The sequence below is a fragment of the Schistosoma haematobium genome, chromosome 4 (assembly GCF_000699445.3).
Source record: "Schistosoma haematobium chromosome 4, whole genome shotgun sequence".
Classification (NCBI taxonomy): Eukaryota; Metazoa; Platyhelminthes; class Trematoda; order Strigeidida; family Schistosomatidae; genus Schistosoma; species Schistosoma haematobium.
The window spans coordinates 46,319,040-46,345,353 of record NC_067199.1 but is presented as its reverse complement, the minus strand read 5'-3'; the positions used below and the strand labels follow the sequence as shown (position 1 = coordinate 46,345,353).

Here is a 26,314-nt window from a genome sequence, read left to right as displayed (position 1 = left end):
TCACCGTGCGACTTTCTTCTTTTTTGCAATCTGTGTCAAAATGTTGAGTCTGCTGTGCGTCAGCTTTTATAACTCCGTCGACTTACTGTGCCATTAAAATTCGAACATCAAAACAGTTCTAATGTGTGCAACTGAAACTTAGAAAACTAACACAAATATACCCAATAATGTACAGATATTTCGAAAGGATTGTCTACACAAGATACTGAATGTTCGTTGACCGGATAACATAAGCGACATTCTACTGTGGGAGAGAAGAAACCAGGTTGCAGTTGAGGAGAAAATTAGGATAAGTCATTGTAAGTGGATATGACATACTTTTGTGAAATCAACAAACTGCATGACGATGCGAGCGTTAACTAGGAATCCTAACAGGAAACAGATAAGCAGAAGACCATAGAACACAATGCATCGAGAATCGTAAGCAGACATGAAAAGGATGAATCAGAATTAAAATTAATTGAAAACGATTGCTTAGGTTAGGGTTGTATGGAGAATGCTGGTGAGCGAGCTTTGCTGCTCTATGAGGGGTAACAGTCGTATGTAATCATGTAAATTATCACGTCATATTAGTATACTTCTAATCTCTATAAGAAAAGTACATTTGTTGAAAGACTAAGAATGCGCGCTTAGCGTTGATAAGTAGGAATAGCCTTTTGTATAAGAAAAGATTGATTGAGCAATGCTTCAAAAAAATTGTTCTTTCATGTGAATAAGCGGATTCAGATAGGTGTTATGGTCCTGTCACTTCCGGTACAAGATGTTGGCAAGAAATGACGTTGCCAAAGCTGAGACATTATACTTACTTACTTACTTACGCCTGCTACTCCCAATGGAGCATAGGCCGCTGACCAGCATTCTCCAACCCACTCTGTCCTGGGCCTTCTTTTCTAGTTCCATCCAATTCTTGTTCATTTTTCTCATGTCTATCTCCATTTCTCGGCGTAATGTGTTCTTTGGTCTTCCTCTTTTCCTTTGACCTTCAGGATTCCATGTGACGGGTTGCCTTGTGACGCAGTTGGGTGCTTTCCTCAATGTGTGTCCTATCCACTTCCAGCGATTCTTCCTGATTTCTTCCTCCACTGGGATCTGGTTTGTTCTCTCCCACAGTTGGTTGTTGCTAATAGTGTCCGGCCAACGAATCTGAAGTATTTTGCGTAGACATTTGTTAATAAACACCTGTATTTTCTGGATGATGGCTTTCGTAGTTCTCCACGTTTCTGCCCCATACAGTAGAACTGTCTTGACATTTGTATTGAAAATCCTGACCTTTGTGTTGGTTGACAGTTGCTTTGAACACCAGATGTTCCTCAGTTGTAAATATGTTGCTCTTGCTTTGCCGATCCGCGCCTTCACATCTGCATCAGATCCACCCTGTTCATCAATGATGCTGCCCAAATATGTAAAGGTTTTAACATCTTCCAAATCTTCTCCGTCAATTGTGATTGGATTGGTGCATTGTGTGTTGTATCGGAGAATCCTGCTTTTCCCTTTGTGTATATTGAGACCTATTGCTGCTGAGGCTGCTGCCACACTGTTCGTCTTCTCCTGCATCTGTTGTTGCGTTTGGGATAGAAGGGCCAGATCGTCTGCGAAGTCTAGATCATCCAACTGCATCTTAGATGTCCATTGTATCCCGCGCTTTCCTTCAGACGTTGACGTCTTCATGATCCAGTCGATCACCAGGAGAAAGAGAAAGGGTGAGAGTAAGCAACCTTGCCTGACACCGGTCTTCACTTCGAACGACTTTGTCAACTGTCCTCCATGCACGATTTTGCAGTGTAATCCATCATGTGAACTCTGTATGATATTGACTATCTTCTGAGGCACGCCGTAGTGTCGAAGGAGTTTCCATAGTGTTGTTATGTCCACGCTATCAAATGCCTTTTCGTAGTCAGTGAAGTTGATGTAGAGTGATGAATTCCATTCAATTGATTGTTCCACAATGATCCGTAGAGTTGCGATTTGGTCTGTACACGATTATCCTTACGGAATCCTGCCTATTGGTCACGAAGTCGGGCGTCTACGCAGTCCTTCATCCTGTTTATCAATACCCTGTTAAAAGCTTTTCCCGGTATTGAGAGAAGAGTGATGCCCCTGTAGTTATCACACTTGCTGTGATCGCCTTTCTTCAGTATTTTGATCAGAAGTCCTTCTTTCCAGTCTGTTGGTACTTGTTCCTCATCCCAAATCTTATTGAAGAGAATGTGGAGTATCCTTGCAGTTGCCGCTGCGTCTGCTTTTAGTGCCTCTGCTGGGATGTTGTCCGGTCCTGCTGCTTTGCCACTCTTGATTTGTCTGATGACCATGCTGATTTCTTCAATTGTTGGTGGGCCAACATTGATTGGGAGGTCCGTGGGTGCTGCTTAGATGTTGGGTGGGTTCAGTGGAGCTGGTCGATTCAAGAGTTCTTTGAAGTGTTCTACCCACCTGTTTTGTTGCTCTTCAATGTTGATTACCTTGCCTTCCTTGCTTTTCACTGGTCGTTCTGGTTTGCGGCGATTTCGAGAGAGTTTCTTTGTCGTGTCATACAATTGTCTCATGTTTCCTTCTGTTGCAGCCTTTTCCGCCGTCGTTGCTAAATCTTCCACATATTTACGTTTGTCGGTTCTGATACTCCTCTTCACGTGTTTGTTTACTTCTGTGTATTCAGCTTGTGCCTTGGCTTTTTCTGCTCTTGTTTGTCTGGTATCGATTGCTGTTTTCTTGTTCCTCCTTTCTTGAAACTTGTCCAGTGTATCAACAGTGATCCATTCCTTGTGATGGTGCTTCTTGTGACCCAGGACCTCATGACATGTTGAAGTGATCGCCTATTTGATCTCCTCCAAGTTGCCCTCCACAGTAGTTCCTTCTCCATTGAGTAGATCATGAAGGGCCTGTAACTTGTTGCTGAGGACTATCTTGAATTTGTTGAGTTTGTTAGTATCCTGAAGAATGGCCGTATTGAACTTTTGTGATACTGTCTGCCCCGTTGTCCAGTGCTTCTTGAGTTTCAATTTCATCTTGGCGACCAGTAAGTGATGATCTGATGCTATATCAGCTCCTCTCTTGGTTCTCACGTCCTCTACAGTCCTCCTGAACGTTTTGTTGATGCAAATATGGTCGATTTGGTTTTGTGTAGAGTGATCCGGTGAAGTCCATGTGGTTTTGTGTATACGTTTATGTGGGAATATGGTGCCGCCTATGACCAGCTTATTGAAGGCACATAGATTTGCAAATCTCTCACCATTTTCGTTTCTTTCTCCCAGTCCGTGTCGTCCCATGATGTCTTCATATCCAGTGTTGTCCGTCCCAACCTTGGCGTTGAAATCTCCCATCAGAATGGTCAGGTCCTTTGTTGGGCACTTCTCGATGATTGACTGCAGCCTATTGTAGAATTGATCTTTAGCGTCTTCATTGCAGTCGTTGGTAGGCGCATAGCATTGGATGATGTTCATTGAAATGCCCTCTTTCTTTGTTTTGAACGAGGCTTTGATGATCCTTGGTCCATGAGATTCCCATCCTATAAGTGCATTTTGTGCTCGTTTGGATAGCATCAATGCAACTCCTTGTGTATGTGGTGCATTTTCTTCTTCATAGCCGGAGTATAACAGGAACTCTCCTGTAGTTAGTCGTTGTTGTCCAACTTGCGTCCAATGTGTTTCACTGCTCCCAAGTACCTCTAGGTTGTATCTTCTCATTTCTGCAGCAATCTGGAAGGCTCTTCCGGTGTCCCACATTGTACGAACATTTCATGTACCTAAATAAATGTTCGCTTTGGTTGTCAGAAGGGGCATCGGCCTCGTAACTTCCGAACGAATTCGGCTTTCATCATGAGGCGTCATAATTCTTCTAAATGAAGATCTTCTGACTCCCAGGGCGGAGTTTAAAAGGTTCGAATATTTGTTTCTGGTTAGCGTTTTTTAGCGAGTTAGTTTTCTACGGGAAGGGGACGCTAACCCCATGCTCAGCCCTCCTTCTTTGTCCGGGCTTGGGATCGGCATTAACTCAAGAAAAGCTACAGGCGGAGTTGAATTCTGAGGTAAATAGTTATATTCTTGCAACGGATAACCTTCTTTAGACCTAAACACTGTATATCACATAGTATATTATTGCAGGACAACCTAAATTTACTGATTAAATGGATGTATACGTCGTCATCTGAAGTTTATTTTAGTAATAATGTAGTGATGGGAATAAGTAACTGCGATGATTCATATAACTACATAAGTAAAGTGCTGTTATTTAGAGTAAAGGACTATAGAGACCTAAGGGTCTTAAAAATCAACTACCGGAGAACTAAGGGTATTACGTTATTTGGATGAATAAATGTTCGGGTTATTATACTCGATTTTTGAAAGGCTGCATTTGGAAACATGGGACTCAAGCAACGAGTCCCTGCTCCGAGTGCGAAGCAGATAATTTAGAACAAGTCTAATGAAAAGGGAAGAAATGATGATAGGTTTGACTGGCCTTTTATATGAAGACAGATTGGATTTTCGTTTCTCTCATGGAGTAACGAACTACTGAAATACTCCATCAGCACTTTCTGTCGATAAAATAACAGCGAGACTGGATCGTCACAGAAACATGAATTACTAGAAATAATCCAAACTACTGAAAGAGTTCAGACCGCCTTAATTGGTTACTGCGCTACATTATGCAGAAGGGTACTCTAAATACTGGTGAACAGCAATCTGTAATTGAAAGCTTTGTTTAACATTTTAAAACATTTTTAGTCTGCTGAATTTTTCGCACATGACGGGATTTTTACACTCGATTCAGCGCAGTGGTTCAGGTACATTCTCTTAGTTTACTCATTGTAAATTTTTTTTTACAGAGTAGTGAATTCCTTGACGAATCTGCAAGTTTGTAACAATTATCTGGTCGGTGCTACTTCTAAAAACACCCTAATAAGAACGTCCACTGTTCCTCCCTACAATATATCTGGTTTGTTTCATTATCATATATTTATTCACACATAAATCTTACCCCTACATTTTTGATTGTCCACAAAATTCATAATGATCTATATATTCTTCAATCAGTATTACACAGTTCCGTGCTAATATATTACAAATTATGAGATTATGTGTACAATTATCTTGTCCTTGCCTATGTAAATAATCTTTATTGGGAAACGTTAGTTGACTTGATTTACGATCTTAATGTCAGAGGTTGGAGTACCTTTTGACTTTTATGTGTAAGAACAGGCTTTGGTCTCCTAACTGTCTGGCTGATGCTTCTAAAAGGCTTTATTGTTATAGATTACGATGAAGAGATAAAAATAATTTGATTACTGTTCTGTGTTGTTTCTTCTAGAAGGTACCTTTTCTTTTGCGTACGCTGACTCACTGGCTCCAACTGGTTAATTCACATTCAGAGTGCAGAACTGCTGTTAGTATATATATATATATTTATATATATATATATACTAAGAAACGTCACAATACATGATTAACATTGTTATAATACATGTCCTTAATGACTCTGTCTAGCCGTTCTAACATGGATATTTAAAATTTTATTATAACGATATATGTGACTAAAGCTAAGTACCTCATATGACTTGCTATTGGTCTCTCCAATGTAGTTCTCAGGGTCCTATAGTTGATAAATGGAAGTGCTCTGATTTCAAAACAGCGACGACCGTAAGGTAAAGTAGATTCATCGTCTAAAATCAAAAAATATATTTTCTTATATCTCGTGGAGCACTAAGAAGTACTTGTGGACAATGTTATTCCGTGATTTTGTGTTTGCTACGGGAAGATTAATGGTAGTCATATTGAAAACTGAAATATATTTACTTTGGTTCGTTTATTAATTTATTTGAACTTATTTCTGACAAGGTATCACTTCAAGCACTATGTATGGTCGATTATTAGTCTGAAATTTAAGAAAATTTAAAATTAGAATACTGAAATCATTATTTTTACTAAGGGTATTACCAAGCACTCATAAACTTACATAATAATGGAATGCTCCTGTTATGCACTCATAGCTTAATTTAAGCTAGTCTTTCGAAACAATAATTTCACATAAATAAATTATCGTTTTTCGCTCTGCACTACTGTTTTATGAACCGTAGTACAAATATCCATTTAGTTTCTGCTGTTTGCTCATATTTAATGATTCTTTCATGTAGAATTCTTTTTATGAAACTGGAATTTTCAGCATCATTTCCATTTATATCTAGAAATTGAAATTAGCCGCCTTTCAGATGACCGAGTCCATAATATTTTTCTGGATCCTATGGGTTGGCATACTGTAATAAGTATGCAGTCTGGCACAAATTTCTACATCAATAAAGGTATGAAAAAGGTTCGCCCTTTAAACAAGACAAAAGTGAGTGTTTGTATATCGTATTTGATTTGATGAAAATATTTCATTTATTTCGCACTAAAAAGTTAATCAAGACCAATGTGCTATACTTTACTCTGGAAGTTTCACTATCGTTTTTCGACAAATCATATAATAAAACGCATAGGTTTTTATTTACATGTTCTTGTTTGGAGTTAGTTGAATTCTTTTCCAAACTTTCTAGCATGACTATTAAAAATTACCACTTTTCGCGGATCGCACTACTTTTATGTTTACATAAAAACCACTTATCTGGCTTTGCTGTAATCCTTTGTGTATTCAGACAGAAACTGGACCAAACATACATCAAACTAGATAATCCTCTGCCAGGGAAGTCTTACTCACTGCCTTCTCGTGGCGGGGGTGTTGTTTACGAAAATGAGAGAACAAAAAGCGAATGTCTGGCACTTTAACTGGATTTCAAACCAATGGTGCACATGGGCTCCAGTATCCCAAAGGAACAAATCACGTATGAACCAATCGTTGGCCACCGGCTTCCATGAGACTGCAGCTCCTATCGATGCTCCACGGTCTTGTGGGTCAGACCTTTAGGTCAAGAGCTCGGGGTGTGACCCTCTAAGAAAACCACCTGCCTCGGTCTGGGCACCCGGACAGTATCACAGCCCTCACACATATCGAATGAGATTTGTGTGGCGCATATGTATTTGGTGCCTCCTTGTACCACTATCTATGTGTTAAAATAAAAATAAAATAAAAACAAAAACTTGGTGCGAAAGTCTCCGGAAATGTTGTTGTCGAGACCTTCCTTTTTGTCGTTTGTGGCTCTGAAGGAAAATGCACTTAACATAAAATGTTTATGTTCACTTACAGGGAAATTCACCTCTGGTAATAAAATCGACTGTAAAATGTATATGTAAAGTAATAGATTGATAATGAGTAAATGATCTAAAAATAATGGAACTGTGGTTTAGTGGTTATTTGTGCCGAATTCTAGGCACTTGGTTGTAGGTTCCAACCTCACTCCACCTACTGCTTGTGCAACTAGGTAGTACCAGTAGCCACAGACAAAGTGGAGGTCAACGCCAAGTACCTGATAAATAACTTGAAAACCTAGGAACGTCGGGCTCTTTTATAGGCTTTGAGAGTTTTTAGTATTAACAAAATTAAACTAACAAAGTATTTTTTCTAAAAGTTTATGAAAAGTAATATTAACGTTAGCAAAAGCTCAAAACGAATAGGCTAAGTACGATGCTGAAAAACTTTATCTAAAAATTAGCAACTATAATTCCGGTCATGAGCCACGTGATCACTCTTAATCTACTATTAATCCGGTATGGTTTTTTCATCAATCTTCTGGTTAGCTTCAGAAATCTTGTGTAACTCACGCTAATTTGTATAGAGTTACTAACGAAATCCCATCTTTTCAACGTTTTACCCAATATATTTATTTACCGTTCGATTTTGTATTTTAGGATCATTTGTTTGACTCTATAGCTTGGAATCATCATAATGTTAATGAATTGTCTACACAAGAAATTTTAATCGGTACAAATGATGGACTAATATTTGAAACAATGCTTATGTTTAATGAAGATAGCTTTTTTAGTTCGGGAACTATTGAACAGTATTGGATCCAGGCAAGATGAACATTTTACTTTTTTACTGTTTATGATCGTCCAATTTTTTGATTAGTAAATTGGCTTGTAAAGCTGTGGCCTAATAATTGAAGTACTGTACTTTCAGTTTGTGTTTTGCATCACGAATAAGACTTAGCAAGATAGCCATTGCAAACTAGGATGTGTTAGATGTGTATTTCGCCTCAGTGTAGAGCTCCTTGGCAGTACGCCCCGACGATCACCCAGTAGTAGAACCCAAGACCTTCAGGTCTTGCGACAAGGGCGTAACGTTTAGACATCTAGGTTGATATCCAATGACTAATAATTGCAAATCTGCTTTCGACTGTCATGTGTCTGTGGTAATGCCGAAATATAAAAGCAACTTCTGCCTATAGTTCGTGCTGATGGTATTAAGAAGAACAATGAAAGCTTCACGTCCAAAACATCTAGCTCAGAGAACGACACTCCACCAAAATCAAAGGGAACGCCTTGCTTACGTCGACGCGCAATGTTCGATGGTATGCGAGTAGGCTGAAAGAAAGCTAGGGGCAGGCAAAGCGAGCTGCTGTATAAGTCGAAAAATAAGGATATATAAGGTGGGAATAAAAGAGACTGAATAAGTAACGTGGTAAATAATAATAATAATAATAATAATAATAATAATAATAATAATAAAAATAATGATAATAATGTGAATTGTTTGACTATCAATCGAAGCATGAATAGAAATTTCAGTAAATATCGTCATTTTCACTTTATTTGTGTGTGGGCTGTGATACTGCCCGGGTGCCCAGACCGAGGCAGGTGGTTTTCTTAGAGGGTCACACCCCGAGCTCTTGACCTAAAGGTCTGACCCACAAGACCGTGGAGCATCGATAGGAGCTGCAGTCTCATGGAAGCCGGTGGCCAACGATTGGTTCATACGTGATTTGTTCCTTTGGGATACTGGAGCCCATGTGCACCATTGGTTTGAAATCCAGTTAAAGTGCCAGACATTCGCTTTTTGTTCTCTCATTTTCGTAAACGACACCCCCGCCACGAGAAGGCAGTGAGTAGGACTTCCCTGGCAGAGGCTGTATACGCGTGGCCGTGTGAGAGTATTTCGAGAGGGAGGGCGGGCCCACTTCACCCTCGGGCATGCCAGGGCATTGGGGGGCTCCTTGTACTACTTTTCTTAGCTCTGTATTCATCTTGTTTAGTTAGTTGGATTGTTGGTGTAATGGTTGGTACTCTTACAGAACTCATGTACTTCAAATGTAGCAAGTATTCAGTATGAAAACTGTTTAAATCTTTATTGTGTTACTTATTTATTACTTATATCTGTGTAAATGTCCCATGGCTTTAAGGTCTGGTGGATTCATATGTTTCCGTAAAATGTATCCTATTATTTTTGTTTAAGACAATCATAAGTTAAAACGACAGTTTAATTTACTTTACATTGAGGTTGATTACTCTTTCTTGAGGCACAAATTTTCTTTAAAGCAAGGATTTATTGATTTTTGATTCGTAATTGAATGGTTCCAGACCATATATTACATTTTGTAAGTGATGCTCTTATTAAATGAATATATCTAATTTATATCATCTCACTATATTTATAATATTTTTCTATTCAATTTAACTTCTTTCACCTAGATGATTAATTTAGGACATAGTGTAACAGGTGTAGAAGTGATTCGCTTTCCTATTGGTTCGCCTAATGTACTAGTTGGTGAACCGCAACGATGTGTAGTCTTTGCTACAACACCTTGTCGTATGTATCAATTCGCTGGATGGATAAATACTAACAGTTCAACAACCGGTTCAATTTTATCTCATCTAGCAGCAAATACTGCTACATCCGGTATATCCAATGCAATAAATGCTTATACTGGAGGTCATAGGTCTAGTTTAGTGAATGAATATAATCAACAACAATCTGTTGGGATACAAAATACAACTATATTTCCAATTATCACTGGACTATTCTCTAGTGTATTCAACTCAGATGATAAACTACCTGTTGGTAAGTTGTTTTCTTCGTATCGCTGTTGTTTTAAATTTCAGTTTGTTTGATATATATTGCTTAGAAACAAAATTAGAGTTTTGTACCTGTTTATTTCGCAACATCTGCTACATTCTAGTAATCAGATTTACTGTCTGGAATCACCATAATTTTTGCGAACTAGAAAGTTTGTTTCTAGTTTGTATTTAGTTGTTTGAGTTGTAAGGCGCTTCCTCTTCGTTGCTATCATCTTTAATATTCCACTCCTTAATACCTTGGTGAGAGAATGAAATAGATAAATCTCATTACAAATCGCATCACATCATGTCCTGTTTAGCATCTTAATATTAAATGTGATTCATGGGGACACAGTCATTTTACAAGACTTTTGTGTATTCTATTTGGTATTAGATTCTGTATCAACCAGCTAAATTTCTTAACGTCGCTTCAGCAGGAGGCCAATAACCATTATTCTTTATTTCGAATTTCTGTAAACACGAGTTAATAGAAACTTGGTCGACGTGGAGGATGAGTTGTAACCAGAAAGGTAACCGAATATGCCTCATTTTAATCCCTCCGTGGGAAACAGTTCTTATGGAGTGCCAATCAGAAGTAGCCTAATGAAAAAGCCGATCGACAGCATTCAGAACTGACATAAAGGTCAAGTGCGTTTCATTGGGGTTGAAATGGGTCGATTTCTTTAAGATTGACTGGTATTTATATATTGATATTTGTGCATTTTTCGGTATCCCAATACACTTTCTAGCCCATTCTTGTGTTCTCGCTCAAGTAGTCATTTGGGGTTTAGCTCGTAGCTCACCGTGTGTCAACACCAGATTTCGGACACCACACGTCACTACAATAGAACACAATTATGTCTGTTGAAATCAGTTAAAGATGTTTAAGTGATGCTTCTAAAGTAAATTATCAGTTTTCAGGCTGTAATTTAATAGTTTAGGCACTGAACTCTGAACTACAGAGTTACATGTTTGATCACTGTTTCACTAATCGAGGTTTTAATTGTAGAAGTTGTAGGAGTAATCTCTTTTGCATAGTGACGAAATTGATTTGTGTAAAAGCACAGATAAAAGCACACATATTTACTTAGCCTGTGAAATTAAGGCTTCCTAAGCAATTTTAATCTTATTCTCTAAGCTGACTGAGAATTCATCAATTAATGTACATTATCACTAAATTGAACTGGTAGGGAATCATTTTAAAAAATCATTAAATCTAACACAAATCAGCAATTACTTAGACAAATTCATTAAATAATCTTCTTATAAGAATCAAACACTCACAGTTCAATTTATTCTAATAAATTTCACCCCAAATACCCTGGTATGGTCGAGGGAGGGGAGAGTCGGCTCTCCCTTTCGAAATATGCTCGCATGGACACGCGTATAAAGCAAATGCCAGGGAAGTCCTATTCACTGCCTTCTCTTGACGGAGGTGTTCTTTAGAAAATTGATAGGACGAAAAGCGAATTTCCGACACTTTAACAGGCTTGGTGGACACGAAGTTTCCCCCAAGGGAGTTAGAAAACCACAATTTCAAGCCAATGGTGTACACGGGCTCCAGTATCCTTAAGGAACAAATGGCGTGTGAACCAATTATTGGCCACCGGCTACCATGGGACTGCATCTCCTTACGTTGCTCCATTACCTTGTGGATCATACCTTTAGGTCGAAGGCTCCGGTTGTGGCCCCCTAAGAAAGTCAACTGCGTCGGTCTGGGCACTCAGGCGGTTTCACAGCCCACATACAAATCAAGTAACTTGTATGGCACATATATATTCGGTGCCCGTTTGTACCAATATCTATGTGTTCAAATAAATAATTAAATAAGGTTTCAGCTTACATGTTTTTTTCCGGATCAGAAGGACAGATGTATATGTAGCGACTATTCATGTTCGTAATCATTCATTTCTATCATTCACAGACTCCTAGTCATTTCTCAGTTGCATTACTGGTTGATCAAACATTTGGGAAGAGTTTAATTTAATAGAATTTCACGGATCGTAGTAATTTCAACAGCTCATATTTTGTATCGTAGCCTTAAAAATATTGGCGTACAACATTTTAAACTACTGAAAGTTATGATGATGTAATAAGTATTTTGTTGCACAGATTTCATATTATTCGAATGAATACATTAATCAATAACTTGTTGTTTAATTTCCTTTCAATTTGTCTAGGATCCAAAGTTACTGAATTTCCCGGAAGTTTTGGATATAGTGATTTAAAACTTTATCGTAATGTAAAAGATGAACTCCCTAGTAAATTTGCTTGGATGACAGGTTAGGGTTATCCTATTTGTTTAATATAGTTGTATCTCAAATTAAAACCAGTGAATATATTCTATTTGTATTAATGCATTCCAAATTATTCATCTCAATTATACTTTGACAATGCTATGAGATGATGAATTTTATCTGATGTAGTATGGTATACTATTAGCCCGATACATTTCAAGCAATCTGATTGCATATTCACTTGTTAAGGTATTTCTACTTAAAAAATAAACGATTGAGGCAAATTTGAATATAAAAAAGATAAAGATAATATGAAGTGCACTATTGTGGATCATAAATTGATATTACCAGAGCAAACTCAAAGTAAAAACAAATTGTTTTCAAGCATGGTAAAAAGGGTTCGAGTCTTTGTATGGTTAAGGCTTCAACAAACTTAATTGTTTATCCTAGGCAATTTTTATACGAAACTATAAAAGCTAAGTTGGGAACGCGTGTTTCATCCTATTTGGAACTTCTCAGCTGGATAAATTTGCAATGCTGAGTCTATGCTTACTCCGGAACTTGAAGTCAGTACCTTTTACCTCAAACGTCAGCGCGTTATCTACTTACATATTGAGATCAATAGCAAAATCAGTCGAGGTTACAGCATCAGTGGTAGTAAAAGTGATTAAACTCTTTAATATATAGTTCGAAAAATGAGTTATAGATTCCAGAGATAAGTAATACGAAATTATATTTAATTTCAAGCCTGAGGAGACGATACAGATTGAATACATTTGCACCACTTTGACTGATTGTAAGCCATGTGACCTAATATTTTGAAATATTAATCTGAAGTATCACATGGACCGCAACCAGGTAGTCTGCATCCACCAATACGACAGTTAATGGCTTTATAAACTGATACCATGCCTTGGTTTGGCCTCTCTATTTTTCTTCTTCAACCTACTACTCAAATGAACATAGTTCGTTATGAAACTTAATGATGACTTCAATTGCATACACATATGTTTCATTAAATGTTATTTGATTTATTTATAAAGTCATAGAATGATGGAATATCTAGTCTTGAGAAGATTATGAAATAAGCTACTCTGTGGTGTCAAATTTTCTAGTGTATAATTTAATATCCAAAAATGAATCACATTTACCCTGTATATTTTATCCAAGAAATTTACGCTTTCCTACTCTACTCAAACTAACAATCAATAATTTGGCCTGTTAATTTTAATGTCTAAATGGCTATGGTTATTTTTAGCTCCTTTTCCAACCCACCGCTGCTTTCGTAAACAAACCTCACTGAGGTTGGCCGTCTTTTTCATACACGTGTGATATTTATCTTTTGATATAATCTCGAGTTATCTGGATTTCTTGAATAATTGTTAGTTAGTTATGTCGTACTTAAGGTAAAAATTATGATGCAATTTTTTCTTTATCACGCTATTCTCAATATACATGAATGTAGCGGCTTTTAATCAACGGGTAACAGTTCTAATTATCTCCTCGCAGCTACTTTAATCTGAACAATTGGTAGTTAGTGCTACTGTAATGAACATGAACACAGGTGGGGTCAACCAACGTATTTTAATACGAAATTACAAAATACCTTGGTTAAATATGTGAAGCATACATTGAATACTTCATTTGCGAATTCCCATCATTTGTCCTTCACACTCTGTATTGTTCTTCCAGTTCAAAATTCATTTCTACTTCCACTTCTGTTTTCAACAGGATCTTCTTGGCCTTCTACTGCCAGCTATTTAACTTTTGATTGATGTCACATACTACTTATATCTCTCGACATTAGTAGCATACACCACACTACTATGATGTACGCAAATGATGTAACTCAAAGCTGATAATATTGCTGTGTATATGATAAATACGTTTATGTTATTTTTGACTACAATAACACATTCCGTTTTAAAATCTCTTTATTCTTGATTGTAAAATTCCAGGTCCAGGTGTTTACTTCGGTTACATAAGAACAGAACAATTAAGTATGCCTCCATTTACAAAACTGTCAACAAATGATCAACCAATTGATGTAAAATCATTTCCAAATGAAGTTGTTTCCCTTCTACCTACTGCCACTGATAATACAGATGATCCGAATCGACCGAAAGATATATTCTCTGGTCGTGGTGTTAATTTAACGCGAAATACAAAACTTATCCCGTATCCAATTATTCATATGCTTGAACGACCTGGTGTACCATTAGGCATTTGTTTGACAGAATTTCATCTTATCATTATCTATGTGGATCGCATTAAAGCTGTGAATACTTTAGATGGTCGAGCAGTTTATTCAATGCCGTTAAATAATATCATTGGCTGTGAACGGGCTTTGGGGATATCGCGTGACTCATTATCTAATCATATTTGGATATTCAGCAATAATCATTTGGCTCGACTAAATATGAAGAATGAATTATGTAGAATATGGCAAATCTATTTGGATCGTCTACAGTTTGATGAAGCGCGCCAATTTTGTCAGGTATGTTACCTCATGAAATAATTTAACTTATTGACGCTTATCGCCCCTCGTGCAGCATAGGCCACTGCCCACTATTCCCCAACTAGCTCTATCTTGGGCTCACCTTTCATGTTATTCTCAAGTGGTATTCATTCGTTTGTTATCTGCCTCCAATACTCGGCGCGATATGTTCTTTGTCTGCCTCTCTTCCTTTCGCCTCCAGGATTCTGAGTTAGAGCTTGTCTCGTAATGCAATGTGTGTTTTCTGATGTTTTCTGAAATGTATATCCTATCCACCTCCAGTGTGTTCTCCTAATTTCCTCTTCAGATGTAAGTTGGTTTGTTCTTTACTACAGTAGGTTGTCGTTGATGGTGTCCGGCCAACGGATTCGGAATATCTTGCGTAGACTATTGTTTATAAGTACCTGTAGGTTTTTGATGATGGTTGTAGTAGTGTGGTGTGAGCTACTTATATTGATATGAGTAGTATATAACGTGAGTTAAAAGAACGTGATGTATGGCAGCAGAAAATGGGGAAGATCAAGAAAGGAAGAGCGAGAACACAATGAAATTTGTGAGAAAACGCATGAACAATGGAATGGGAGACAATGGATTGGTGTTTGCAACAGAAACAGTCCAGTTTGGTTTGATGCATGAATATTTTGCAAATTGACAATTTACTATATGGTATTCAGATTTTATTGAGGTAGTCTGTAATTGTAGTGTCAAATACATTCGATTGTCCCCACTCGTGTTCTTTTCACTACAGTAGTTCTTCAAGTTTCAACTCTGTAGAATGGAACTAACTTTTTTTGACGTTCGTATTGAAACTCCCGAATTTGGTGTTGGCCGACAGTTGTTTTGAGTTCCATATGTTCTTTAATTGCAGGAATGCTGCCCTCTCCCCGCATGCGGCACTTTTAGGTTTACTGCCAGTTCGAGGCCCGGATAATGAGAAGGGTCGAGCATGTGGTTAACAATTCCATCCCGTAGAAAAGAACCTTGTAAGAAAGTTAAATAATAAGAGTGTGAGTAATATTCATGTGTTGTAGTCCGTATAACATTCTGTTCTAAACATGTTTCAGTTTTCCCTAACAAAAAAGGTCTTTAGTCGGGAATGACTTGTAAATAGATGAAGTATGTTAAAAATCTATCATCTCATCAGTCTATCTGCTAAACTGTTTGCCTTATTATCAAATGTCGACACTTTAAGGTGTTCTGATCCCATGAGTCACTGTCGTAAGAAAGTCAACTGATAAGATATTTTATTTCGTCTAGGTTCCATGTTTGTTAGTCAATAAACTTGCGTTATCTGCAGATAATAAAATAAATCTGTCATAGATTAAAACCTGTGTTTTTTAAGCGATATACGGAAATAGAGTTTAACTAAACTAGTGTGGTCACTGATGATAGTATGGTCATTATGAAAAGAATATTCTACTGGTTCAGGAAAACTGAACATTAATTCAGCTTTTCCCAAGTCTAAACGGCATTTTTATCCTGCTAGAAACGATATGAGTGTCTAATACCCTTAAATTATGGACATTTTACTATCTAACGTTTGTGCGCCATCTGAGCAGTAGTTCGACATTACACCATTTATTCTCATATTCGAACATCGTCCTACCTCCTTCTACTTGGCCAACCGTGTAGCGTCACTAGCCCTCATACTTAGATTATCTCAAAGTCAAGAAAACAAACTTCTACCTGGAAAATAAGTTGAGTTTTGTGTTAAGTGACAACAAGAACAATCATGATATGTTTGGTCAATCTACATCTGTTTTAATATTCGAAACTAAGCACGGAAATCATCAATAACTTATTATTTTATATACGAGTTAGATTTCGAGTGTGTTGACTAAACGAGGATATCTCATCTCATCTTTTTTTCATCAGATAGAACAACTATTAAATCTCAGTCAATGTTGCAAATCAGTTCTGTCTCATCCCTCTTAGTGACTTGATCAATGGAATTCAATCAAAACTTTGTTATCTTTAGAGTTTAGATTGTTCATATACCTCGTAGTACTTGAGCACTCGAACGTCAGAACCCTCCAAGTCTCAAATGAGAAAACAGAAGACGAATGAGGAGGAATGTTATTCCAAACAGTGTCAAATATAGTACAAAACTCTCAGGTATTTATAGTTTTTAGTAAAAACGAAATCGTCATTAGAGCCATTCAATCCGCATACAGTGGGTTTTAGCATTTGCCTATTAGGAGAGCTACATGTCGAGACTGTAGAATGTTCTTCCAAAAGATGATTGGATGGAATGTCTTGGGCTCTTCCTGAGCCTCTTTGGGTTCACCCTTGGACCGTCTTCATAACTTAGAAGGACTTGTAATAAATGACATTGGTCACTACCGAGTGACCGATCAATCGTAAATACATTTTAGTCCTACAGGCGGTCAGTCGTGGCCCGGATACCTTAGTGTTTACGTCTCTGACAGTGAAGCTGGGTGACATAAGACCGAATGCATGAAGTAGCACTAGTTCCCCCAAGACTACATGTACACCTTGTTGGTGAGTACCATATAGGACGAAATCTAAGTCTAGGGTCTCCTGACGGCTACCTCCAACCATCATCTTATTCCTTATAATTTGCAGTTTTATCCTATTTAATTGGAATAGGTAATATTACCTCATTGTTGTTATCTTATCATCTTGATCGTATTTATTAATCAATCTTCTTCTTGTTCCACGCATAAAAAAAGGATCCTGGTCAAATGGATACCATCAATATACGTGAAGCGGAATATAATTTTGATAATGAAAAGTAAGTACAATTTTACTTGTAAACTCATTTTTTGTCCCACATTCAACAATTATTTATTCTCATTGATTTTCGAAACTGTCGTCTCCTACATTATTACAAAAAAGAAAACAGGATACCTAATATACTGTCATTATGTTGAGTTTATTTACAGTTCCCATCCTTGACACCTACGTTTTCGTACTTGAATATTCTAATATGTAATCGGAGGCTTGTAATGACCACTCATCTATGCGATTGCATAGAATATAGTTTATTGCTATAAAGTTCCGTTCACTTTCTACGCTTAATAATGTTATGTCTTCTGATTGGAAAAAAATTAAACAAGAGTTGGACAAAAATTGAATCGATGAACATACAGAGTATGAGATTGTTTTCCACGGAAATGATTTTAAAGTAGTTAATATCCGTTCATCATACAAAATTTTGCATAATTTTAAACCAATTTTGTATCTTGTAGTATTCGAATAAATAATAATTTTAAGAAAAAAAACTCATTTAATACAAGCTTATTTAGTCGGTTTTGAGATAATGTTTAGATATGAATGGCAGTGAAACTATTACCTACCTGTCTAAATCTAAATAGATGGAGAAGCGGGATTCCAATCTACCAACCCAATTGATTGAAAGTTATGTGCTTCTAGCTTTTAATTCACTGATTTAAATCATCCTTGCAAAATGTTCAATAACATTCTAAAATGGAAAAAAATACTGTGGTATTAATTCTAAAATTTCAGTTCTTATATGTGCACTTGTCCAAGTTGCCAGATCATATCAGCACAGTTGTTGAGATAAATGCCAATGTAATAGAATTAATAACAATATCAGTGACAGTTGAAAAAACTAGATAAATGTAATATGATTTGAGAACAAAGAATGAATTCGCGGAATAAAAATTATGAGATAATTTCAAAACTGAAGATCAAGGGGATGACGAAAGAGTGGATGCATTCAAGTTATTGGGATGGATTCTGATTCCGGTCACCCAACGTCTCTACCATCAGTTTTGTTAATCGCGTTGAATCTGTCAGTCGGCTACAACGTAGGACCAGGCACATATATGCATCGATCCAAGTTTCCACATCTCATTAACACAAAAACATCAACACCAAATTCATAGAATTAGTTACTTCAATAATAGTAATATATAAAAGAAAGATTGTATATAAGGATATAATACAGGAATAAACAATTAGTTGGTAGAAAGAAAAGCTTAAAGTAATTTCAATCTCCCAGTTTATGTGAAGACAGAGAGTGTATATACCTACACCACTGTGATCGATTTTGAGCCATTTCACTCAGAGCCTCCAACCATTGGATACGATAACCGTGGTTTCAAGGGCTGATGCCACGTTTTGGTTTGATCGCCCCTAACTTTCTTGCAACCATTCCCAACAATAGTCAGCATTGTACGTCGTGGTAATCGGTGTTCAAACATACGTAACAAGTGATCCAACCATCTCAGTCGGTGAATAACCATAACCTCATCAACTGATTTACCATCGTTCCTTATTACCCTGCGTCTAACCTCACTATTACCTACCCGGTGATCCCGGTAGATGCGAGCAACATTTCTAAGGCATCTGTGGTCAAATACTGGTAACTTACGAGTACCAGAAGACTGCATTTTATCAGCGTTTTCACCAAACAGGACTATATCATCTGCGTATTCTAAGTCCATAAGTGGACCTCCTGGTAGGAGATCACTTCATAAAAAAATTCAGTTGACGAGAACGTTGTTTCCATCAGTATGTCTATGATGAAGTTGGACAAAATTAGAGATATTGGACAGCCTAGACGGACATCACTTGAGGTAGAGAAGATTTGTAGCTCAGGTGGATGAGTTTGTTGGAGTTTTGTTCTCTGAGCTAGAGCTCAGAGGGGTATTGTTTATGAATGCAGTGGTCTTGAGTGCTGCTAAAAGTATGAGGGTCGTTGTCACTTTCCGGATGCCCATACTGTGGAAGGGTTCTTCTGGAGGTACCTGAAAAGGAAATTGGGTTAGAGTTGGTCTTAGTGACCTGAGAGCGTGAACGCAGTGCCCAAGGGACAACTGCTTGAGGTTGGTCACACACGAACTTTTGTGGGTAGTTTTCGTTCTAGCTCCGTGCTTGTTGGGCCTTTACTGCTGCAGACGGAGATCCATAGAATTAAGACGAGGTGTGCATTTTTAGGGTCGATCTTTTCTAATCTCACCCCTCCTTGTGGGGCGACAACATCGCCGTTATGCTGGTTGTCTGAAGGAAACACTTTACTGCTGTCACACTTCTGCACAGTCAGCAGTATGACTTCGTCCTCATACCTTGGGTTTGCTGCTTTTAGTCTTACCGTTCTTGAACCGACCTGTCTGTCGTGGTAGGGCCTTGAGAAACGATTGTTCCAGCCAGTAAAACTCTGTTGGTTCATTACGATAGGCAAGCAGGACCACCACGTAAAGGAAGCAGCAACAGTCGGGTAATCGTGCTGAATCTGGTGATGTAGTTTGAATATAGCTACGCTGCTTAGTCCAATAGTCAAAGACTTCTCAAACTGATCTCACTGTCATCACAAACTACTATATCGAGTCAAGACACCCAGTGGTTGAGTATATGTAATCTATGTCGAAACCACCTCCATCGATGAAGATTCACTACCTCATTAAGTTATTTATCACCCTCAGTCTAACCTTAGCATTGCTAACTCAATGATTCCATCATAACATAAACAATACTTCGAAAGCATCTATCTATGTAATCATGTCGACAATAGTTCATATTAAGTAAAACTTTTAGGAAAAAACTTATCGTTTTCAGTTATTTTTCAGTCGTTTATCTCTTTTTCTCTTCTCAATAATAGCTATGGACTTGCAGCTAAATTATTTGCTCGTAGTTCTATACCGTTTGAACAAATTGCATTACGTTTTTTTCGTTTATCATCATCATCATCATCATCAACAACAACACATACAATAGATCTTTCATCAACCATTATACCATCTACATTAATTCAACAAGGTTATGAAATTAATGATGATCATGATATTATGGAAGCATTAATTATTCAATCAAAACAACAATATCCAATCAATGACAAACTAACAGGACTAATTGATTCATCTATAAAACAATGTAAATCATTCATAACATCAATCCATTCATATAGTAGTACATTGACACCATTGAAAATATTTTTATCATCAAAATTAGATTATTTAATAGAACAGAATAATCAAATAATAAGTAATATCAATAAACAATCAGTAGTAAATTTATCAGGTCAAATAATTTTATTAGCAATTTGGTTAATAGAATTATTAATAACTGAATTGAGTGTGATACGTGATCGTCTTAAAATGATAACAAAATTGGATCATAATAATGATGATGTTGATGAAATAGTTAATGATAATGATCAAAATAACAAGATGATTAGTGATGGAAATGTTACCGTTAACAATAATGATAATTGTGATGATAAAGTTAAATTAACATTACAAAATCGTCTAGCTTCTGTACGACGTGAATTTCGTACAATCATAGTATTACCGGAAGTATTGGTAAGTAAATAGTATACTTTGAGATATAATCTAAATTGTTATATGATTGAGATCACGAACTGATTGATGTTAGATCACCATTGAAAACCTCGCTCGAATCCCGCGAGCGAGATCATGGATACGCACTAGTAAGGAGTCCCACAATAGGACGAAACAACCGTCCAGTGCTTCCAGGTTTTCAATGGTGGTCTAACATGAATCGGTTCATGATCTCAGTCAAAAACTTAATAATCTTCACAACCCTATACTGATAAACTGTTATATATCATTGCCAAATTATTTTCTAAATCTTCATTTTGAAAAGATAGTTTATGTTATAAATTAATTATCTTTAGATATTGAAAATCAGACAGCATTCGACATTGATCTATAACTAGTATGAGATTTCTCATCGTTATGTATCTATGATGCTGCCCAGAGAGTGTACGTCGTTACATTTAGACCATTCAGTTATCATCCAATAGTTTTCATTTCAAAGTTGTTGTATGCTTAAATTTTTTCAATGGCTCATTCTTATAAATCAGTTGTACGATTCTATGTATCAGTGGATATATTAGTCATAAAGGTAGAATTAATTTTTGACATTTATCTTATATCATCATCTTCTGTTTTGTGTCTATTGAACTTTACTGGAACATATCTGTATTCACAAGGAAGAATTTTCATAAGCTTAGTTATTTACGGTGAGTAAAGCTTATTCGGGTGTTATACCGGTAACTACATATGTTATTTAACGAACTTCTAATTATTAAACCTCAAGTAGTTTTAGAATAATCGTCTATCCATACTTCCTGTTACATAATAGCTTTGTAACGTGAGTGATAAATATAAATAATACACCGACAAAAATACTCACTCCTCTCCTAATAACACGCTAATCTAATCTCCAACAAATGAACTCTGAAGTGTTTTTAAAAGCCCTCCAATATGTATTCAAAATTCGGTATTGTATCCAACTTTACCTAAGCTGTTTTAAAGTTTCAAAAAACCTTATTCACCTTTCTTTATGCTAATGCCATAATCATTCCCATATTACATCAATCATTTGTAAATATCTCAATTACACAAGTGGACTGTGGTCTCCCGAGTTGGTCAGTGATAACATCTCAGATTGTGAAACCATGTAACTCGGCTTTGAGCTCTGTATAAAGCATTAGTTCCCTAAAAATTGTAGGTACACTTTGCTGTTGACAAGTACTGACTAGTACGAGAACTAGATCAAGCAAAGTTTTCATTCGAATACCTGAAATTATGAATGCTTATCGCAGAGGCTTCCGAATTCCCTGGCATGGTTGAGGGTGGGAAGAGTCAGCTCTCCCTCTCGAAATACGCTCACATGGACACGCGTATACAGAGATTGCCAGAGAAGTCCTACTCACTGCCTTCTCTCGATCGAGGTGTTGTTTACGAAATTGAGAGGAAAAAAAGAATGTCCAACTCTCTCTCTTCTATTCTTAGTCATGTTGTTTGGGGTCCGCGCGGTTATCGTATCCAGTGGTTGGAGGCTCTGGGTGAAATGGCTCAAAATCGATCACAATAGCGTAGGTGTATACACTCTTTGTCTTCACGTAAACCGTGAGGTTGAAATTACTTTAAGCTTTTCTTTCTACCAACTAATTGTTTATTCCTGTATTATATCGTTATATACAATCTTTCTTTTATATATTACTATTATTGAAGTAACTAATTGTATGAATTTGGTGTTGATGTTTTTGTGTTAATGAGATGTGGAAACTTGGATCGATGCATATATGTGCCTGGTCCTACGTTGTAACTGACTAACCAGGATGATAGATATAGAGGATCCACCTAGGAGAGTTGAAAAACTACAATTCCAAACTATTGGTGCTCACAGGCTCCACGATCCTAACGGAACAAATGACATATCAACCTATTCTTGATCACCGAATACTATGGGACTGCATCTTCTAACGTTGCTCCACTGCCTTATGGATTAGACCTCTAGATGAAAAGCTCTTTTAGTGGCCTTCTAAGAAAAGCACCTGCTTTGATTTGTTCACCTGAGTAGTGTCTCAGCGCTCACAAAAATCGAATGATTTATGTGGTGTCTGTATAGTTGGTGCCTCTTTATACCAATGTTTATGTGTTTAAATAAATAAATAACCTCAGAACAGTTTCAGTGTACATTCCTTTTATACTTGGAAACTTTAAGTATTATGACTGTATTTTGTTTTGTCATAGATATATGAAAATAAATGTATTTCTATGATTTTCTATACATCCCTATTAGAATTTTTTACCAGAAGCAAAATCTTTGATATACGATTTACTAGAAAATCATGGGGAAAATGATGAACTTGTTTATTTTATGGAATTAATGAAAGGTAAATCATTATCATCCATAGTTCTGTTTTGTTAAATCATTCAATATTCAATGAATAATTTAAGTAATACAATAAGGAATTGAAATTTTTTGATAAATCTTCTAACTGCACACTTGAATCTATCTATTTCCTAAGCTCTTTTAATAGCCCTAGGCTAGTTCTACACGACAAATTGAACACGAGAGAAAAGACGCGTAATAATATGGAAAGAACTGTTTACTCCAAGGTTAATTTATGTACAGAAAATCTTGGGTGTTTATAGCATTTTTAGACGAGGGTTTGCTTGTGGAAAGTTCTGGAACCCTACCACGCACGGTAGCAGTATAGTTAGGTAATCATCCAATGAGGAATGTGTCTCGTGAATCTTTAGTTTCTAGATGTTCCTGAGAGAGTTCTACTGAATGGTGATTGGATAACATGTTTCCTAGCATTTTCAAGGTCGTTTTGGTCTTTTTTCGAAGAGGTTTTTGGGTCCCCTAAGAATTTTCAACCTCACTGTTTTTGTGTTACTGTTAATAGTATTATCTTCAAGTTGGTTCAATAGATGTAGGTGAAGCCAGTATTCAGTTAGAATTTGAATAATTTAATTTCTAAATCACTGGTAATCTTAATCTTATCTAAAGCATTTGTGTAATGGTCTGTAAACCTAATTCTTAGACGTATAAAAACGGTTTCAATTTAATTACGTGGTTTCTAATCAAGTATTGGGCTACATTATCTATAATTACTCTTATGTAAACTTATTATCATCAACTGATTATTAGTTATTTGTTAGATTTTTAGATTTTTCTGGACGTTTTTGAGGTGTATTGTTAAATGTAATAAAATAAAATAACCATACTGAGGTTCACTATGTAATATTGCATATTACTTTTAATGGATAAGGTTAACTCTAAGTTTATTTGTACTAAGAAATAATAATAATTACGCATTTTAAATGAAGTTCTATCAGAAGATATTCAACAATCATCCAACTCTTAAATAATGCTCGTGAACCGCGAACTTGGGAAAAGCAGGATGAATTCAGACTTGGACGTTGATGTATCGATCAACTAATTACTGCTCGTTAGGTTCTAAAATATAATCATAATTACAAGCTCGCAAATATCATAATATTTCCTTACCATAGGGCGGTATTCGACTCTGTTGACCGAGAGCTTTTGTGGTAGTTTATCATTGGAAAGCGTACCAAAAAAAGAACATAAATAATGTGTAGGCTTTTTGAGACTTTTAAATCTGACTCCAATTACATCGTATGATGATGTTACCAAAATATGCATCCTGGTTATTCCTGTATGTAATTATCGACCTGAGTCGCGTTAATGAATAACTTAATAAAATAAGTCAAATACAAGAATGCATTTTGAATACGTATAATTTGTATGGTCATTGTCCCAGACAGACAATTAGAGAGATTAAGTGGAGAAAGAGAAATGGAGAGAGATGTCAACTCATTTTGTTATGGTGAGATTCAGTATTTATAGTCAGACAAAAGTAAGTTGCACACATATGATGGGTATCATAAGCAATGCACATACATACACTCATATAAAAACAGTCAGGGTAATAAGCGAATAATTGACAAGGTCAAGACGTGAAGAAAAAGAAGAATGAATGAATAAACTCGTCTATCCGGAAGTTAGAATAACCTATCTGGGATTTACTTGGTACTAAACACTACAGACTCGTCCTTCAAACATTAGTGTTCGAGTCAGAGCTTATGAATTGCCAACCTCTTGTGGTGTCTATCAGGGTTGCCCACCACCCTGTTTTTATATAACTACATCATAGATGTCCTCCTGAAAATCGAAGTTTCACCTAACTTTGTAGGGATAGATTTCTTACCAGGACGTATACTGATCAACTGAGATAACACAGATGGTACAGTCCTATTTGGTGAAGATGTTGATGTGGTGGAGAGTCTTCTAAACACTTTAATTAAATATACAACCGTCTTTAAAGTATTTCTTGAGTGTTGTGGAATGGTTAAGCGATAAATGCTAAGGTTAAAACATAAGCCACTAGACAAAGTTGGCAAACCGTTCTATGATGCGAATCCTCATCATTTGAGGTGGTTGGGATATGTGTTGCGTCTGTCCAACCACCACGATGTTAGCTGGTGTAGAAATAGGTTAAGAGAAAGCTAGAACCGGTCAGATTGAGACAATGACATTAGCCCATGAAGTATTTCATTGTGGGATTGAGTGGTGTAAGTATATGTAGACTACTTGAATCAGGTCTACACGGTTATTTGAATCAGTGGTTGAAAGCGTTTAGTAATATGGCTCATAATCAGTTACAATAATGCAGATGAATTCACTTGTCTTCCCCTAGATCTTGACTTTTAGTATTCCTTCCTACTTACCACCTCATCAAAATATATTTCTGTTGTTTGTTCTAAATCGATATCACTACCGTGATTACTTCAACTCTTTCATCTTATTAATTTTATTTCCTTGTACTAAGGTGAAATAAAAACCTGATCTAACACACATTATTCCAATCCTTTATGTTGATTATGACGGTATAAGTGATATCAATCTTCCCGGTACACCTTTAGGTCATTGTAGTCATAGGGACATATGTACATCGGATCATTTAACTATCGAGTGTTTTGGTTCTGATTATCATTCTTATTTGCAGAAAGTATGTTCACAAACCTTCAGGTATTTAACTACTTGTCATGATTAGCTACCGATTACCGTGACCTTTGATGTTAGTTGTCACAAGTAGATGGTTGAAAATAAGGTAAGGGCCTACTTAGGTCTTTAGTGCAGTCGAAGTTAATTCCTCACCTTTTCTTTTCCTATAGTGGATCTTCTCCCTTTTTGTATTTCTGTGAGGTATATTCAAATGCATCTCATATCTTTACATTGACAATGACTACCTAGAACTATTTCTCGTTATTATAAAATACATAGAATTAAATTTCACCATACTGGTACGGTTAATGCCGGTAATTGTTTTCAATTGTTTAACTGTATATTTGTTCACTTATTCAGACTTCTTTCTTTTGTCTTTTTTTTCTCAT

General features: G+C 36.6%; 1 protein-coding gene across 1 annotated transcript in view; it reads left to right on the top strand.

Annotated features, from left to right (window-relative positions):
• Positions 1-4,639: 4,639 nt before the first annotated feature.
• The window catches only part of VPS18 (Vacuolar protein sorting-associated protein 18 like protein), a gene marked incomplete at its 5' end in the record, with an annotated part of 49,476 nt that continues 27,801 nt past the window's right edge, over positions 4,640-26,314 (top strand). The window contains 11 exons of the mRNA XM_012943374.3: positions 4,640-4,678; positions 4,719-4,777; positions 4,820-4,929; positions 6,176-6,324; positions 7,773-7,937; positions 9,552-9,921; positions 12,098-12,199; positions 14,113-14,651; positions 17,345-17,406; positions 20,239-20,938; positions 23,190-23,283. Of these exons, the coding sequence (XP_012798828.3) occupies positions 4,640-4,678; positions 4,719-4,777; positions 4,820-4,929; positions 6,176-6,324; positions 7,773-7,937; positions 9,552-9,921; positions 12,098-12,199; positions 14,113-14,651; positions 17,345-17,406; positions 20,239-20,938; positions 23,190-23,283 (2,389 nt within the window). The remainder of the gene's footprint in view (positions 4,679-4,718; positions 4,778-4,819; positions 4,930-6,175; positions 6,325-7,772; positions 7,938-9,551; positions 9,922-12,097; positions 12,200-14,112; positions 14,652-17,344; positions 17,407-20,238; positions 20,939-23,189; positions 23,284-26,314) is intronic.